The sequence below is a fragment of the Nymphaea colorata genome, chromosome 1 (assembly GCF_008831285.2).
Source record: "Nymphaea colorata isolate Beijing-Zhang1983 chromosome 1, ASM883128v2, whole genome shotgun sequence".
NCBI classification, from domain to species: domain Eukaryota; kingdom Viridiplantae; phylum Streptophyta; class Magnoliopsida; order Nymphaeales; family Nymphaeaceae; genus Nymphaea; species Nymphaea colorata.
Window position 1 is genome coordinate 36,267,220 of NC_045138.2, and position 18,186 is coordinate 36,285,405.

General features: G+C 37.9%; 2 protein-coding genes across 2 annotated transcripts; both read left to right on the forward strand.

Annotated features, from left to right (window-relative positions):
- The first annotated feature begins 3,331 nt into the window (after positions 1 to 3,331).
- Positions 3,332 to 8,497, forward strand: LOC116254692 (CBL-interacting serine/threonine-protein kinase 3). Its single transcript, XM_031630237.2, has 14 exons — positions 3,332 to 4,148; positions 4,647 to 4,709; positions 4,885 to 4,956; positions 5,108 to 5,215; positions 5,300 to 5,380; positions 5,573 to 5,626; positions 5,718 to 5,843; positions 5,927 to 6,016; positions 6,164 to 6,286; positions 6,398 to 6,508; positions 7,149 to 7,262; positions 7,446 to 7,502; positions 7,588 to 7,662; positions 8,175 to 8,497. Exons 1-14 carry the CDS (start codon positions 3,978 to 3,980, stop codon positions 8,286 to 8,288), a joined length of 1,359 nt encoding a protein of 452 aa, XP_031486097.1. The 5' UTR covers positions 3,332 to 3,977; the 3' UTR covers positions 8,289 to 8,497.
- Positions 8,498 to 12,778: 4,281 nt separating this feature from the next.
- LOC116246221 (ubiquitin-conjugating enzyme E2 22) lies at positions 12,779 to 17,638 on the forward strand. The gene is made up of 7 exons (XM_031617979.2): positions 12,779 to 12,936; positions 14,648 to 14,754; positions 14,893 to 15,037; positions 15,153 to 15,230; positions 15,367 to 15,479; positions 15,674 to 15,777; positions 17,117 to 17,638. The coding sequence occupies exons 2-7, from the start codon at positions 14,752 to 14,754 to the stop codon at positions 17,478 to 17,480; spliced, it is 807 nt and encodes a 268-aa protein (XP_031473839.1). The 5' UTR covers positions 12,779 to 12,936; positions 14,648 to 14,751; the 3' UTR covers positions 17,481 to 17,638.
- The last annotated feature ends 548 nt before the right edge of the window (positions 17,639 to 18,186 follow it).

Below are 18,186 nucleotides of genomic sequence, written 5' to 3' on the forward strand. Positions count from 1 at the left end.
GATCAAACTCCAAACCATGTTTTTGCTTCATTGAAGTGTTTGTTTTTGCTCCCAAAAGTCATGCTTCATAAATAATGTAAAATAATGTCATTTTTTGTCAAGAAATGTATTTCATTTAGATGGTAAAATAAAATATTCCTCTTACTCATGGAAATTAGAATGGTGACATGATATCCACTTTAGAGTCGTAGTTAGGCTGGCAAGGAAAATACATTGTGTTTCTTTATGAACGTATATTGTTTCAAATACTCAGCTAATGCGAAGAAAATATGGTCCAAGTCAGATCTAATCGGATGAGGATTCAAGCTTCAAATATGTCTGACTCTTTTCTTTGCAAAAAGATTTTAACAAATCTCAACTTGCCTTAGGAAAAACGTTAAACAACGGGGAGGCTGCTTTAGTTAGTTAGTAATATATATATATATATACGCTCATTTTTTTTTTAGCTTATACCGTTTATTTTGTTTGGAAATTGAAAGAAGCCCGTAACTAACATGTCGGACGAGGGGTTTTACCGTGCCGTGTGCTTCCAAAAGAATTCAGATCTGACGTCCCCTCGACTCTTTAAAAGCAGACAAATACTTTAATGAGAAAACAGCTGGCTGCACACTGCATGGGTCATCATCAATTGGGTTGATCGATGATATATATTAAATTGGCATCTGTCTTATAAGGCAGGTCCGTCGTAGCATTAACACTTGTGTACATTTGCCTTGTTTTTCCTTTCTTGAAGGGGTGGCACATGGCACATCATGTGTTGAAAACTCACTTTAAAAATGTTTACATGTCAAAATGGTCATCAGAAAATTATATATTTACATGCTATTATTACCAATTGTCCTTGTATCGGTTTGGGTGCCCAAAAAAAAAAAACTACCAATAAGTAAAAACTTGCTGAAATTAAATTTGTCCAAATTTTCCTTATTCTGACTATGAATAAAGAACTTTCAAGTTTCAGCACTGGTGGAACTACGTGGTGGTCTTCACAGAATTTGTTTACTTTATTTTAATTCTTTGATATATTTGATTGTTTATATATAAGTACTCTTAAAAAAAATTAAAAGACATTAAAGTAATGTCCCTCCAATCAAAACTTGTGAATTAGCCAGTGTGTTTCGGTGTTTCAATGAATGCTAGTGCTGATGAACACATAGCTCTTGATTCACTTGGTCCACGACTGTGCGGGTCAAAATCCTATAGTTTTGAGTCGGTGGTAGGGCCAAGTCGGGATGTGTGAACATGTAAAATTGTAATTGATAAGGGCATAAATGTCATTTCACGTATACATAATAGCCGACAAGATGGAAAAAATAAATTGACCAAAAAAGTTTAAGTGACAAGTTGTCAGGGATATATCAAGATGCCTGTGTGTGAGAGAGAAAGATTTGATAATCCATAGGCACAAATATATAAAATTGTAGCTGATAAGAGATCTGCATCTTATTGGTATATAGATCTGCCTATCAAATGCTCAATCCCAATGAAGGCCGATTGAACTCGTTTATTGAGGATGGCAGCAGAGGAGGGTAGGACTGCAAACAAGTCAAAGTCAAATCTGAAACGCCACAATGTATTTGGTTGAACCAAGTCTGATCCACCCCAAGAATACCAGCTCTCTCTCTCTCTCTCTCTCTCTCTCTCGATCAAGAATAGAAGAAAGAGAACATTTTTTTTTCATTTGTGACTTGACAAGAGAATGCACTCCTTTCAGTCAGATCTCAAATCCGTGGTTTCAATGTCGCAAATATTTGAAAACCATAGATTTGAAATCAACATTGTAGACTCTATCATGCCCTTTAACTTTTCATAATTGTCACCCAATTTTTTACTACTCGATCCTTCTGTTAAAATAACAGGAATCTTTTGAATATTTTAAATGTACACGTATAATTTAATAAAAATTATGATATATTTTTTTAGCTTTTAAATTCATCTCACTTGTCGAAAAGACATGGTTTTCCTGTCAAACAACAAGCTTTTCTGCATTATTATTATTATTTTTTTAAATAAACCGAGATTGATTCCAAGCGCTTCTCTTTTCTGCTGAGGCAACTTGTGTTGAACCAACCAGCATTGAATCACCACTTGCTAAAAGCAAATGGTGTTTTCTAAGTCTAATGACTGTTGGGATTTGTGAATGCCCACTGTTAGGGAAGGAAGCATTTCTACGTTTCTTTCCTGTCGCTTGATTTTTTTATCCAATTCCCTCGGCTGCTCAGCTGTCTGTCTGACTGACATGGATCATAGCTGGAACCTAAATCCAGTGTCCGGCACCGGGATTTCACGGTATACCCAGTAATTGTTCCGTCCATACTATTTGTAAGCCATCTCCTAACAGGTAATTGTTAAAATCAATGTGAATAGTAACTAGAATCAGATTTGTTCGATTCCCATGTCTCATGCTTTCTTGATTTTTCTTTGTAATTTCAACTTTTCCTTATTTGTTAGTTTTTTGTTTATTAGTTTTTCAATTAAAAAAATGTTATTTTAGCTTGGCATGATCTGTTAATAATTGAAACTCTAATATGATGTGGCTGATTTGGAATGTTTTTGTCTATCAATTTCATTTGAAAACCAACTTTCGACAACGTTGGTAATGGGTTCCTCTTCGGTTTGAGAGGTGTTTGATGGCAGGGAATGTTTTAACAGTCGGTGTTTTCAGTTTGAGTTGAAATTCAGAAAAAAACAGTACATTTTCTATAAAAATCAAATAAAAAGTGACAATTTCTTTCAGTAGTACAGCCGGACCAGTTCAGTCAAACATCAACCATCCCTTGAAATAAATGGTTTACAAACCTGAACGGGTGAAATTTCATCCGTTGGTTCGTCCTACAATCAACTAGTCACCTCAGAAAAGCTGTTTCTTGGGAAAAAAATTATCAGGCTTCGAGGATTCCGAACATTTTTAGAAAACAGTGGAAACTTTCGACGGCAGTACGACACGAAAAAATTTACCATCCGTCGGACGCCCCGGCCCGGCCCTTCCCCTCCATACATCCATCGTCATATAATTAGCAGCAGAGCAGCTGCTATTTTGTCTGATAAGATATTGTGAAAGAGCAGAGTCTGGTCGTTTATAATTTTTACCATGAAAATTTACAGAGAAAAGTGGTTTCCTGAGTGTTGGTGCCTGTACCTAGCATGTTAAAGATAAAGCGGTAGGTGGAAGATTTACATCTCTTCGGGAGGTACAGAGGGTACTTCTTGGCTTTCTTGCTGGCTGTCCATATTAGACTAACAGATGGACACAAAGTTTGACAGGGAACTCGTCGTTTACCCTTTTCAGCTTTCAGAGAGAGAAAAAGGAAGCCGGGGTGTTAAAAGGTGGGGGTGGAGGAGGTGGGGGAGAACATTCGGGCATGCATTTTCAGCAAGGCTTGGTGGCAGAGGAGTTGGAAAGTTTGCGTTAAGAACTTAAGATCTCTTGTGAGCTGGTGCTGGGCACAATACAGGGGAACCTTTCTTTCTTTTCCTCTCCTGTTGCAAGTTTTCGCTCTGGATTTGTTCTAAAATATTTAACAGGCAAGTTAAGAAGAGATTTACCAAGCTGGGGCCATATTGGGTTTGTAGTTAATATCACGTGAAAGGACTACTTTTGAATGGTAGTTAATTCGAGGGCATGGGTCCTTCATATAGGCCTTCTGTCAGACTGCCGTTGAACAAAGTTTGAGGGTTCAGTCGGGTTGGATGGTGTTTTCCTTCTTCATTGAGGCTTGAAAAGGTTGGGGATTGGTTTTTTTTAATTTGGGTAGGCAGCTGGTTGCAGGGCAAAGATCTATCTCTGCAATTTTATTACAGGTGCGGGTCTTCATTCCAGTGGCTGACACAACCAACTTCAGCTATCTGAACAGTGATTTTGTCGGGCACTTTAATATCATCAGGTGCTACAACTTCCGGTGATTTAGAGGCCGGAAGCTCAAGCCTGTGAAGTTCTTCTGTTTGTTCACAGCAAGGCATAACCGTGGGATTTCTGTAGAATGAGCACACCTAAGGTTAAGAGGAGAGTGGGGAAATATGAGCTGGGGAGGACGATAGGCGAGGGCACTTTTGCAAAGGTCAAGTTCGCAAGGAACACGGAAACAGGAGAGCCTGTGGCTCTTAAGATCCTCGACAAAGAAAAGGTTCTCAAACACAAGCTAGTAGAGCAGGTGCGCCTCTTGGAAAAATGATTATGTGTTGCATTATTTAACATGGGCATGCGATGTTTCTGTCTAATAATGTTTCCTGATCTTGAAATGGAGCTGTCGTAAAAATTATATCTTGACTTAGTCATACCATATGAATGGACCTTTGTGCATGTACACCATTATTTTTTTGTCTGAACCTTATGTTTGAAAAACCTCATACACGCCATTCTGTTTTCTCAGTTGATTATGTCAGTTGATTCTTCTGTTTGTCATTCAAAAGGAGTGATAACTGATCAGATGGTTTAAGGATAACCAATATTACTCAGATTCTTTCTAAGTGGAAGGAGCTTTAGATTGGGAACCACATTTTCCTTGATCTATCTGAATTTCTACATTCCATCTTGTCAGTTGGTCTTGATAAATTGTGAAGAGTGGACCCTCATGCATCTTTTGCTTCCTGAAAATTTATTACGATCTTTGTTGGGATTTTAAAGCTCTGATATGCGATCTATCATGCAGATCAAGCGGGAAATTTCTACAATGAAGTTAATAAAGCATCCAAATGTCGTCCGTTTGTACGAGGTGAGTCAACTTCTAAGAGAGAGAGAGAGAGAGAGAGAGAGAGAGAGAGAGAGAGAGAGCATTTGTTTCTTCTTTGTGAGCTAGCCTGGAGCCTGGATTAATAATATTCAGTTATACCTTTTTTATATGTCCCTGAATTGTACCTTCAGTTAATTATGCACATTGCCTTTTTCAGGTGATGGGAAGCAAGACGAAGATCTTCATTGTACTTGAGTTTGTCACTGGGGGAGAGCTGTTTGACAAAATTGTAAGCTCTTCAACGTTGTCTAATCACTTTGAGAGTGCCTCACTAACTGGGACAGTAAACTCTTCGAGAGTCTTGGTGACCACATGTTATGTTCTTCAGCTGATTGTATTGTTTCTATTCATCAAGTATTCTGACAGTTTCTTGTTAAAAGGTTAACTTCGGAAGGATGAGCGAGGATGAAGCACGGAGATATTTCCAGCAACTTATTCATGCTGTTGATTACTGCCACAGCAGGGGTGTATATCACAGAGACTTAAAGGTAAATTATAAATCCATTTCCCCTCTTTCTGTTAAAATATTTCAATTTAGTATTGGATCTGAAGGCTGGTCATGTTTCTTGCAGCCAGAAAATTTACTCCTTGATGCACAGGGAAACCTCAAAATATCTGATTTTGGCTTGAGTGCGCTTTCCCAACAAGTCAGGGTAATGTAACTGTGTCAAACTAATTATCTGTTTTTTCTAGTTACTTGTACATTCAGGTATATCTAATTTTGTCATGGTATATGCAACTGAAATCTCTAATGTCGTAGTTCTTAAAATTTCAGAAATTTCCCAATTTTAGAGGAAAATTTGCAGTTGTAAATGTTTTCTCACAATTACATGTCCCTTCTGCAGGATGATGGCCTTCTTCATACTACTTGTGGAACTCCAAATTATGTTGCTCCAGAGGTATAGACTGTAGTTAATGCTTAAGTTATTGCCAATTATCTCACATTTTTTTTTCCCTCAAGAGGCCATATAATTTGTTGTCTCCTGTCAGGTGCTAGACGATAGAGGTTATGATGGGGCAACTGCTGATCTTTGGTCATGCGGGGTCATCCTATTTGTGCTGCTTGCAGGTTACTTGCCTTTTGATGACTCTAATCTTATGAACCTTTATAAAAAAGTGAGCATTGTACAAATTACTGAGCGTGGTGTTTGCATTTTTAGTTTATTTCATCTTATTAAAAAATGCTATCTTTATTGCAGATTTCATTAGCAGAGTATACGTGTCCATCTTGGCTTTCTTTAGGTGCAATGGAACTGATCGTTAAGATTTTGGACCCAAACCCTATGACGGTGAGGATTTCTCAGCTTATTGGAATACATTAACTAAATGAGGCTAATGACTTGAAGAACAGAAGTTTGATCTTGACTTGCTTTACTATAACATAACATTTTCTCTATGGCAATGGGCTTACAGTTTCATTGATGTGTTATTGGCAGCGGATTACTATTCCTGAGATTTTGCAGAACAAATGGTTCAAGGAAGGTTATAAACCACCTGTATTCCAAGAGGAAGAAAACATAAATCTAGATGATATTCATGCTGCTTTTAAGGACTCTGAAGTAAGTCAGAGATGAACTTGCAAATCAACAAGTTACCATTTTTATGACATACTTGAATTCCTTCTTGTCTGGGTAGCTTATGTGGCTTTTATGACCACCTTTCCTTATCAGGCACATCTTGTCATGGAGAAGAAGGAAATTCAGCCATCAGTAATGAACGCCTTTGACCTTATTTCAATGTCGAAGGGTCTTAATCTTGGAAATCTATTTGATGAAGAGCAGGTAAGGTCAACCAATCTTTCTTTGTTTTCTGCATACGATTCTTATTTGTGCTATAGAATTTTGGGAACATTCTTGTAATTTAAACTGATTCGCTACTTAGAAAATAAATATAGCAGCAATGATCCAGAAGGTGGTATGTACCTGCTCTTTAGGCAAATACATGAGCAGCTTTATTTTGGTTCAGTAAACATTGTCTGAATCATGTGATTTTTTAAAGGTCTGCAGCATCAGCACCTTGCTTGAGATGCTTAATAAATGAAATCTTGTATTCTTATCGTATGAATTTTTAATCCCAAAGTTTCTGCATGTTCATGCTTTTTACTGTCAATGCTATTAATGCAATTGAAACCCTCTCGGTCCTCTTTATTCAGCAGTTTTCTTTCTCGTTTTTTCAGAGTTTTACTATTTTCAAACTTCTCGAATTTTGTCAAAGATGGAAATAATGAAATATCTGTTGCTCATTGCTAATATCTTGTGGTAGTATGTGATATGGTTGATGAATATAGCAAAGTGACCATGGTCGAGATCCCTGTGGTTCGAAGAATCATATTTGTGCAGTCCTTGCGGATGCTGAATGTTTGGTTTGATTCGTTCTGATTGCAAAGCCAGTCAATTCGTTTTACTGTTGTGTTCATTGTAGGAGTTCAAGAGGGAAACACGGTTTACATCAAGGTGCCCTGCTAATGAGATCATCAATAAAATTGAAGCAGCTGCAAAACCTCTTGGATTCAATGTTCAGAAGAAAAATTACAAAGTAAAGTTGAAACTCAATGTATTTATTTTATCTCTCTCCTGCCGTGCGTTTAAAATGCTAACCATGGTTCAAAAGTTAAAGCTCTCAACTGGGAGCTGATGAAAACACTCATAGATGTTTATGGTTTTCTTTTCTAGTATAATCCTGTGACCCGATATCCTTTTCTCACTTGCTCTCTTTCAGATGAAGCTAGAAAATTTGAAAGCTGGGAGGAAAGGAAAACTTAACATTGCAACAGAGGTTGGAAACCATTCCTTCCAAGTATTCTATAGTTTACTATGGTATCCATCACCATTCTCTTACCACGTCATCTGTGTATAACTAGGTGTTTGAAGTGGCCCCTTCTCTCCACATGGTCGAAGTGCGGAAAGCTAAGGGAGATACTTTGGAGTTCCACAAGGTAGATCTCTCTGTCTTTTCTTCTTTTCTTCCTATCTGTTATGGTGGCAAGTGTAAGTGATTCATGATGTTAGCCTACCAATAATTTGCTTCAATATCTTCTGATTGTACTTTTACCTTTTCATGTGACTAGTCCTACAGTTTGATGTGAAATGGTACACGGATCTGCAGAGCTGTTCATCTGCAATAATGATTTTGTGGTTCTGAAAACATTTTCAGGATGTGATAGCAAAGTTTTGAAAAGCATAGACACCATGAGTTCTTGAAAAGTTTAAAAAATAATAACAGAATGAAAACAGGACATAAACTTCAAAGTTCAAACTAATGGATGAATGCATCTAGGGTATTGGATTGTGAAAAAAATGTTCTGAAATTCAACAAATTTCGGCTGTCAGAGTATGGTCCCTCTCTCTCTCTCTCTCGTGTTTCAAACGTACCAATCAGTATATGCTCTACACTGGATGCAGTTTCTCTCTCTGCAGTTCTTATAAATGTGTTTGCTTTCTTCTGCAGTTCTATAAGAAGCTTTCGGTTCGCCTGAAAGACGTAGTATGGAAAACCGAGGAAGACATGAAAAATAGCGAGCCCGATGATCGTGATGGCAACCACAAACTACATGGTTCCTAGCAGTAGAGTTGTACATAGCGTGCAGCGTGCGTCAATTTTAAAGTTAGTTATTTCCCAAATTTTTGAGATGGCACCAACACCATCCCTGTTGGTGTATGTAGCTTGGACCTTTTACTGTTCATGTGACCGCGAAAAAAAATATACATATGTATATAAAGATGGAACTTTCTGTAATGCGGAATGCGGACTGGACTTCTAGATCTTAACAATTCTGACTTCTCTCCTTTTACTGAAGCTCAGAGTCGAGCATTTAATAATGACAAAGATAAAAAAAAAAGATTATATAAAAATGGTGCAGAAAAATATAATTTGCTTGTGACTGGATGTTGATAATGACACCGGATGATGATCAAATGACATAAGAAGCTCTTGGAATTGACACGAGAGGATAGAGATGGGCCAGATGGCTCTTGCTTCCATGCTCCCATGACAGAATCTTGCAAGATTGGTCTACCTTGATTACTCCCGCACCTTCACATACGTGGAATTAGACGAAAATGACAACTAATCCTAATCCTACCATCTGCATCCTCCTCCTCATTTTTTCTACAATTTTGTCTCTGCCACTGGTTTTCCTCTATTTATCTCATTTTCTCCCTAGAATTTTCCTCTTCCCGTAACTGAATCGTGTAGAGATCTGTGCGTATGTGGTGCAGAATTCACGACTGTCCAGAATGAGAGTTATCCTTTTCTTTGCAAAAAATTGACTTTTTTGATCGCATTTTGACTGAGTATCAGCCAAAAGATAGAATGTCGTATATTTTTGTATTTTATTTCTCTTCCCATTCATTGGCAGGATGCCCGTCTGCATAAAGCTTTACGGCTTTTCCGCAGTGGACAAATTAATTCGAACTTTTCGGGATACCTGCGTGCTTGAACAGGGTCGGAGGCAAACCTCACTGGTAATAGGGAATCTCGTTTACCAACTTTGTTACTTCCAACATTTTTCATGAGATGTTCGCCCACAAGAAACTTTAAAGAAGATCGTCTACCATTTATGGGGGTCTGTTTACATCCAGCTAATTATTTCAAGATAAGAACATTGAGAAATCAGAATATCAAAGATGATCAAAACCTCGGCAACATATTTTGGTATAACCATATTGTGGGTAGCTTTTAAATTCACTGCATTTCAAAAAATATCCACCTAGACTCATCATAAATTTCTTCAACGTTCAACCACCCTGTTTATATCAATTTCTTCCATGCATACAAAATCATCCATGTTTTCTTGGACAAGTTGATGCATGAGAAGGCCCTGTCAAAAGCAACCTTCCTGGCTTGTCTAGGTTTCTTTAGACAAGTTGCTGCACCAAAACATCCAAGTTATTCCAAATATCCCAAATTCTCTCTGCTTTCTAGGACAAAAAGTTTGATACAATATGCGAAAGCGTCAGATCAAGAGGGTCCGATGTCGACCATTGGACGGTCCAGATTTATCGCATTCTGGACCTGTAAATTGTGGGGTCCAATTGGCCTGTAACCGAAATCCGACCACCATTCTGAAAAACTTCAGGAAACCATGTGGGAAGGTGAGGTACAACAAGTCATCCCCCTTGGGTCGCGCTCTTCTTTCGAGCGGGAGCCGTCCATCTATGTAACGTTTTCATGAATTTGTGCATCTCAGCCGTCCGATTGGGGTGGGGCCGGCCTCGGTAACGGCTATCTCGACCCCCACACCGACTCTCCGCTACTTGGAGAGCAACAGAAACCACTTTGGTTTAACTCTGGTTAACTTCTGACCTTGGTTTGGCAAGCAAGTTGGTGCCGCATGAGGTGGATCCAAGACAGCACGAAATTGGATTGAATACAGCCAAAATGAGAATATATGGACCCTTTTTGAACAGCCTTGGGATTCGCTCAATTGAAAATGTTTCAATTGCTTTATTTTTTTCTTTTTCTTGCTGTTTTTGGGCTTTTATATACAAAAAGTACAAACAAATTTGCTTAAACATGTCACAGAGAGAGAATAGGTTTGGCATACATAAAATCCGCTCGAAATCTCCTGTATTTGCTTCCCTGCTTAACATTAATGACACATTTAATATTATTTATGTTAACATATTCTAAGGCTCCTAAATTCCTAATGACTTAACAAATTTTCTTTTCTTTTAGAGTCCAAAGTTTTCTTGTTTTGGCTTTCTTTTTCGAAAGGTAGGTCCTAATCCTCTCGTTCATACAGAAAGATTTGCTTTTCTCTCATTCTCTGTCTCACTTTTTATTAACGATGCAATATCCCTAGGAAAATCTGACGTATTATATTATACTTTGCTTTACTGAACCCTTTTTTACCTCTCACCCAAAAAAAATAGTCTGATCTTTAAAGAGTTCCTTATCTACATATTAAGGAGAAAACATGCTAAATTAAACATTGTTCTTTAACCAAAAGGTTTCCTAATAGTTGGCAAAATGTTCATCAAATGAAGCATAGGATTTACAATCATAGTTCATGCGGGGAACTTTATTATAGCAGGGTATAAAGCAGGTCAAAAACATCCTCCGAAGGAAGAAGAGACTGGAGTAAGGCAAAGCTATGACATCATATCAAAAGCCAACAACAAACACACATAAATATAAACGCTGTGCTTTTTTATATATAAGTTTTTTTTAAATGCTTTACACTAATATCTATATTCTTATTCAATTGAGCATGAAGTTTATCCAATCGTCTAAATGAGAGGTTGACCTTTGCCCTCAGAGTCTAAGGCTGTGTTGGTGCCAAATAAGCTTGCTGCAATTCTCAGATACGAAAAAACCTGTGATTTGGTATCACATAAGTTAATCAAAAGGTTTTTTTCTTTTTCTTTTTTTGAAGAAAATACAAGAGTCCAATTTTTTGTGTATCTTCTTTGCTTCGCAAAACACATCTTTTGAAGAACGGTTGGAAGCTCTTACCAAACTCCCATTTTTTGAAGTGGAAGAAGAAGAAACCAAATATATGAATTAATGCACGAATCTCTCCTACCATTTTGAGTGCAATCAATCAAATACAACTACGTTTGGGCATCTTAAGAAAATGCTTTTCACCAGACAAGAATTAGGCCGACCCCTGCCATCCAACACCACACACACACACACACACACATATATATATATATATATATATATATATATAAAGTCGTAAAACATTGTGGATTGCAGCTACATGAAATTTTCCATAATTTCTTCCTGAGACATATATGTTTGTGCCAAAGTATCTCCCCTGGCTTGCCTCTCAGAAGACGAGTTAGACAATCTCCTTATCAAATTGGAAGAGAAAGCCATAATTTCATGTCCCACCTCACCATGCCTTTCGTTCATCATATTCGCTGAGAAAGAACAAAGAAAAAAAAAAGAAGATAGAAAGGAAGAGATTCTGGGGCAGGCAGGGCTTCTGATACACTCATAATTTCATGTCCCACCTCACCTCACCATCCCATCCATCTTCACAGTTCACACCATCTCCAAAGGAAAATTATTGGTCCATTATTCGTTCTCCGCGTCGTGCTCTCACTGTTGTGGTTGTCCAATAATTTTCTAAAATAGCGTATCCAATTTTTTTCACAGGCATCATACCAAATGCGCCGATCGGTTGCCGGAGACGATATTCCGGCCGTTTTTTCATATGATGAAGAGAGTTCCGACTACCAAACTTCGACAACAACACCTCCAACGTTGACATACTCTCACGGGGAACGAACGAGTTCAGATTTGGCCAAGGCCTTCAACTGGACACTCCTCACAATTTCCTCTTTTTGTTGCTGATAAACTACTTTGAGTTTTCATATGTTTTTCTCATATCTGCTATAATGTTTTCGCTTGGTTTATATGCTACAAACAGATTAATTTTTCAAATATTTTACGAATCATTACAGAATGCTTTGAACTTTCGTGCGTAGGACAGAAGTACATTAAAGTTTGCATTTATGATTATGTAATTGCGGTTCAATATAAAAGTTGAGAACAAACACAAAATCATTACATGTATTCATAAACATAAATCGCTAAACAAAATGTACCAAAATATTGAAAAGAATTCAAAACTCACCAAAATATGCTTCACAAGGGATCTCACAAGAGTCCCTAGCGACCACCAATAAAGTGGTCACGTGACCATCACTCCTTCACAGTAAGGTCCACACTGCACACTTTGCCACCGTTGATCATCAGAGTGGACGGTCCCGATGCCAACTTGAGACGACCGTTGGTTGGAATATATATATATATAAAGAGACCCGACTACCGGCTCAGATCCAATCGGCTCCAAATCGGATTGGTCCCACCGACCCGAACCGTGTATCGTGTCGGTGGGTGCTGGATCCACCACGACAGCGGGACGCTTGGCAGGGGTCCGGCCGTTGTGAGGGTGCAGCTCCCGAGGAGTAAATGTGATTAAAGTCTTAGGATATATTCGTAATTGTGATCAATTTCAAAACCGGCCCTTTTCCGGACTCGCCCTAACACAATGCAGCGCAATTAAATTGAAGTTTCACGTCCGTTAAGCGAGAAAAAAAGCCCAAAGGGGGAGCGAAGGAAGATATAAATCCGAAGCGCGTCGGGTTGTCCTTGGTCTTTCTTAATATCTCTCTCCAGATCTCTTCAATCGAACTGAAGGAGGACAGGGAGTCCGAAATTTCTCCCCTCTGATTTTCTTCGCTGATCCTTCTTGGTGAGTCTTCTTCATCCCCTTTCTTCAGATTTTGTCGTAATTTATTATGTAGTTTTTAATTATTTTGGGATCCTGAGTTTTTTTTTTCAGAGGAAGGATGCTTCTGTCACTTATGTGACGGGCATCTGTGGTGGTCCTTGGTTTTTACTGGGGCTTCAGATTTGACCTTTGGTTTCCTAAGTCGGTCTTTCTTTTCATATTTAGGGATTAGTGAGTTTTTTTTTAAATATAATTTCTTTTTTAAATGAAGTCGATCTTCCCTAGTTTTTCCTCTTTCATCGAGACTGGGATTTTGATTTAGAGTTGTAAAATTTTCTTTAGCCATTGTATCTTTCGTTAACTTCACAGGGTTCGTCTGCAAAGAATTTGCCCTGCTCTTCTTGAGCTGAGCTTTGATGTAAATTTTGTCTATCCCTTTTTCTCGAAAATCTTGGAGTAGAGTTTCTGCTTGCTCCCGAGATGCTGCTGCTCTTGGCCCTTCTTTTAAAAAGATTTGATGTGGGCACTTTCTTAATGTGGTTTACTCGTTTAATTTGGCTTATGGATGATCTTTTTAATCTGTCGGACTTTCTTCTTCGGAGATCGAAATTTGATCTGCATTTTTCTTGGTTCCTTTTCTCATGGATATATTGACAATTTAATTTTCCTTGGCATGAAGGAACACGATATTTTTGGGTGCTTCAGTTTCTTCCATTTTTGTGGTTGTCTGTGGCTGGGTGTTTACTTTTGTCGGACATTCTTTCTCGTCTTGATTGGGAGTTTTAATCTGTACATCCATCTGCATTTGTACTTTGTACTAATGTTTGGATGTAGGTGGTGAACGATTACCACAGTTACTGTCATGTTTCTTCATTGATTGGTCTTTGCTTTAGTATGACTTCCCATTAAGAAAAAGCTTTTTCCGTTTCGATTGAAGCATCTCTCTTTTGAACGTAGCTATTATTGTTTGCGTTTAATTAAGTTAAATCAGTTTCTTCCTGTACTTGGTTTGTATTGTAATTTGTACCACATTCTCGTCGGTAGAAATGTTTCTCCTCAAGAGAAAAAAATTGTTCAATTATTTTGATCATCAATCTGCTGATTGTTTTACTAACTTTAAGTTGCACTTTCTATCTATTAGGCGTTTGTTGTTGATGGAAGTATTCTCCTTATATTGGTAGCTATTCATATAGACATAAAAGAATGGGGGGTTCTTCTGCCTGAAGCAAGCAGTAGCGTTTGTGTCATTGAATGATGGCCATCAGCATGGTTGTTTTCTGTTTCACTTTCTACAAGTGCATTGAAAGGAATCTTTAGTAGTCAAGTGTGCTAGGCGGGCCTAGGAGGTGTCTCTTCAGAGGGGCCTAGGCCGCACGTATGTGGTTCAAAACAATATATAAAACTTTAAAAAAAAAGAAAGGACTAGAAGGAAGAAGGAGAAGAAGAATAGAAAAACAACAAAAGGGAAAAAACGCATAAGAAAAACAATGAGAAAGGGTAAAAGTAGTAGAAGAAAAAAGTAGGGGAAAAAGGTAAAAGTAGGTTGTGTTGGTCTTTCTAGCAGGTTCTAAGACTAACTGGTTGCATTCACTGTTGATATATTCCCTTTTGGTTTAAGGAGGGCAATAATATCAGTGTTTTTGTTGTTTATTTGTTTGGCAGACATTTTTTTGTTCTTCCATATGTCCACTTATTGTATTATGTGCATTCAATAATTAGTTTGTGCATGCAGGTTGGATATTTGCTTGGAACTATAAAAGGACGTTGTCTCTTCGGAAGCGAGTTTCACTATCTGCCTGAACCAGATTTTCTTGCAAGCATCTGCTTTTCCTTCCCATGGTAATGTCTTGGTTGCTTGTTGCACTGTGCACTTTTGGCCTGTATAAATTATCTGTTATCACGAAGTGACACATATAAATATCAGATGCTTTATCTGTCTTTAAAAGCTGCTCTGACATTAAATATGGCTTGTTTTAGGCTACTAATGAAAATCTCCCCCCTAATGTAATAAAAGAACTTGCAAAGGAGCTCAAACATCTTGATGAGAGCCCACCAGAAGGCATTAAAGTGATAGTGAATGATGATAACTTTTCAACAATATTTGCTGATATCGAAGGCCCAGGTATACTTAATTAGATGAAAGGATGTTATCACCTATTTTTGTGTGTGTGTTTGCTAGTGTGTCTTGTTCAATGAGAAATCAAACCAATCCCCTTCTGAATTGATTGATGGTGCAGCTGGAACTCCATACGAAAATGGTGTTTTTCGTATGAAACTCGTTCTATCCCACGAATTTCCCCATTCACCTCCAAAAGGTGAGCTGGTATTCATCTACTTTGGCTTTTTTTTTTTCCCACACAAATTAGTTCAAATATTAATTTGGATTGTATAGCTTTTCTATTTCCTACTTTTATCTTTTGATGAAAGTGACTTATTCTTTGTATAATATAGGTTATTTCCTTACCAAAATATTTCATCCAAATATTGCAACTAATGGGGAGATTTGTGTCAATACACTGAAGAAGGACTGGAATCCAAGCCTTGGACTTCGTCATGTTTTGATTGTAAGTAGCTTCATTTTTAAAACGTTTTTCTTGTGCCTCTGTCTCCAAAATTTTGAAGTGTCTTCTAGTTGGCATGGATCAATGACACTGCACAATTTTATGGCTTCTGTTAGTTGATGCAGTGAGTTGCTTCCCTTCTAGTGAAAAATAAGTTTCCTCAACTAATTCACCTTATGGTTTGATGTAAAATATAGGTGGTGAGGTGCTTGTTAATTGAGCCATTTCCAGAATCAGCTCTAAATGAACAGGCTGGCAAGATGCTTCTTGAAGATTATGAGGAGTATGCACGTCATGCACGGTGTGTAGTGATCTTTAATTGGTTTTTGTTAGGTGAAATTAACCTGTTTCCTTTTCCACCTGGTGTTACTAACTGCTTCATGTTATGCATTTTATGTGGGACAATTTGATAGCATCATTTCCTGTTCAATAGATTACTATCAACATAGGTATCTGATAAAGGCTACCATGCCAATATTGGTTCTTTTTGGATCAGATTTGGATCAGACTCAGTTCTTTATAATATTTTATGGGAAAAGTGTGGCTGTTTTATACTTTTATTCTTATTTTGCCATTGTTTTCAACTGTATTTGAATTGGTTGATGCATCATTTGTGAAGTCGAATTGTTTTGCTTCATTTTTTTTGGATGATGCATGATTATATATGTATACCTTGCTGTACACATTTTCTAAAATTGCCTTGTCCAAATCCATACCGCCATACGGACTCCTATACGATTTAGGTAATGTTTTCACAAGATTTTATGTTACGTGTTTATTTGAGTTGTGCTTAATTTTGTTTACTGGTTTAGTACTAGTTCTTTGACACAAAGGCCAGTAATACAAAAACTCTTCGGACATTTTCACATGATTTAGTATTCTGTTTAAGGAAACCTTGCTTAACTGAATAATCATAATCTGGGTAATAAGCAAATGGCCTAGCACTGCGATTTAGTTTGACCTATTATTTTGTTGAAAATACTGAGTTTTTATTTTCTACTCATATACTAAACCTCTCCGCCCTTGATGGCAAGTTTGTCTTTAACATGCTATAGCTATGCAACATAGTTGAACTAAAACTTAAAACATTTTTTAGTCTCATTTATTGTTGCATTCTGTCCTGCATTGTTGTGAACAGAAAAAATTATATTTTTTTATTACCAAAAGGCATTATTGATTTATTTTTCTTTGCAAAAATTGTGCTGTTTTCTCGTTTAGAAGGAAGAAATGTGTGATTCCGTAACTTTTGATTTACACAGTTGTGGCTGATGAGTTGGTTCAAGCTGGATCTTTATTCACCTACCTCGTTAAAGCTCTAATTGATTTAACTTTCACTGATTTCTGTTATAGTATTGGTACTTCTTTCCTTTTGCTTCTCCATGTAGAAGTTGTTTGCAGCATAGCTTTTCTTGGCATAGGGTTCAAGCTGGATCTTTATTCACCTACCTCGTTAAAGCTGTAATTGATTTAACTTTCACTGATTTCTGTTTATAGTATTGGTACTTTTTCCCTTTTGGCTTCTTCATGTAGAAGTTGTTTGCAACATAGCTTTTCTTGGCATGGTTTCTAAATTTCAAAAATTTGTGATGTTTGTCTGCCACCGCTGTCGTTGATCATCATTTGATGGGTAATCTTCGTAGGCTCTACACGGGAATTCATGCGAGGCCCAGACCCAAGCCAAAAGCTGCGGCAATCTCTGAATCTACTACCGCCCTTAATGTTTCACAAACAAACAAAGCTGCGGCAATCTCTGAATCTACTACCGCCCTTAATGTTACACAAACAAACACAGTTGTGGCTGATGCTGCGCCGACTCCATCTCCACTTGGTCCCTGCTTGAGTGCCAAAGGAAATTGTGGTCAAGACCCAAACATTAATCCGAGTTCAGCCACGGGACCTGCAGCGATTGGGGCATCAGCCTTCAATAAGAAGGAAGTGATGTCTAAAGTTCAGGCTGACAAGAAGAAAATGGACGCCAGAAAGAAGAGTCTGAAGAGATTGTAATAAATGGGGAAGATAAAGGAAGGCAATATTTCGAACGGCAAAGTTGGCCTGTTAGATATGGAAGTTGCAAGGAGACGAAGAAATTTAATGCAATTCATTTAATTATCGGACCAATTATTTTCCGTCCATTATTTAGTGAAATTAAGGAATTGCTCATATATGCATGACCACAGTTTCCTGTACTGCGGATGCTATCTGGTTCCCAACGGTACCCAAAAATGGATTACCTCATCTACAGTAGAACATTTTCGTGGAACTTTTGACGAACCTCGTAATCAAATGCTTTTCCCTGTGCGTTCTTTAATATAAGAACGTCGACTATATACAGATGGAGCAAATGGGACATGCTAGGTAGTCTATAATTTTAACTTCATATGATATCTCTTCTACGTCGAGATGGCAAGTTGGCGTCGAGGTGCTGCATTTCACAGTTAAATTATAGTCCACACTTTTTAGGATATAGGAACTGAAGAGAACCATACTTCTCGGCAGGAGGTAATCAGGTGACCGTTATTGAGCTCAACGTCCCGATCAGCAGTGTATCCGAGAAGCGTAGAGTTCAAGCTAACTACTAAAATACGTTATATCCTGAATCGCCCAAGGAAATTGCGGAGGCATGATAAATGGATATGCTGTCGTTTGCTACAGCATTATCCCCAGGGTCTCAGTCTCCAGAAACATGACAATTAGACGCGCAGCAAGGGGC

What these genes read in the sequence shown, in the direction of transcription:
- LOC116254692 (XM_031630237.2), top strand. Translation starts at nt 3,978, where the DNA reads ATGAGCACACCTAAGGTTAAGAGGAGAGTGGGGAAATATGAGCTGGGG. An exon ending in ATCTATTTGATGAAGAGCAG is followed by an intron (nt 6,509 to 7,148) that starts GTAAGGTCAACC and finishes TGTTCATTGTAG; the next exon opens with GAGTTCAAGAGGGAAACACG. An exon ending in ATACTTTGGAGTTCCACAAG is followed by an intron (nt 7,663 to 8,174) that starts GTAGATCTCTCT and finishes TTTCTTCTGCAG; the next exon opens with TTCTATAAGAAGCTTTCGGT.
- LOC116246221 (XM_031617979.2), top strand. An exon ending in TGCTGATATCGAAGGCCCAG is followed by an intron (nt 15,038 to 15,152) that starts GTATACTTAATT and finishes TTGATGGTGCAG; the next exon opens with CTGGAACTCCATACGAAAAT. An exon ending in GAGTATGCACGTCATGCACG is followed by an intron (nt 15,778 to 17,116) that starts GTGTGTAGTGAT and finishes TAATCTTCGTAG; the next exon opens with GCTCTACACGGGAATTCATG.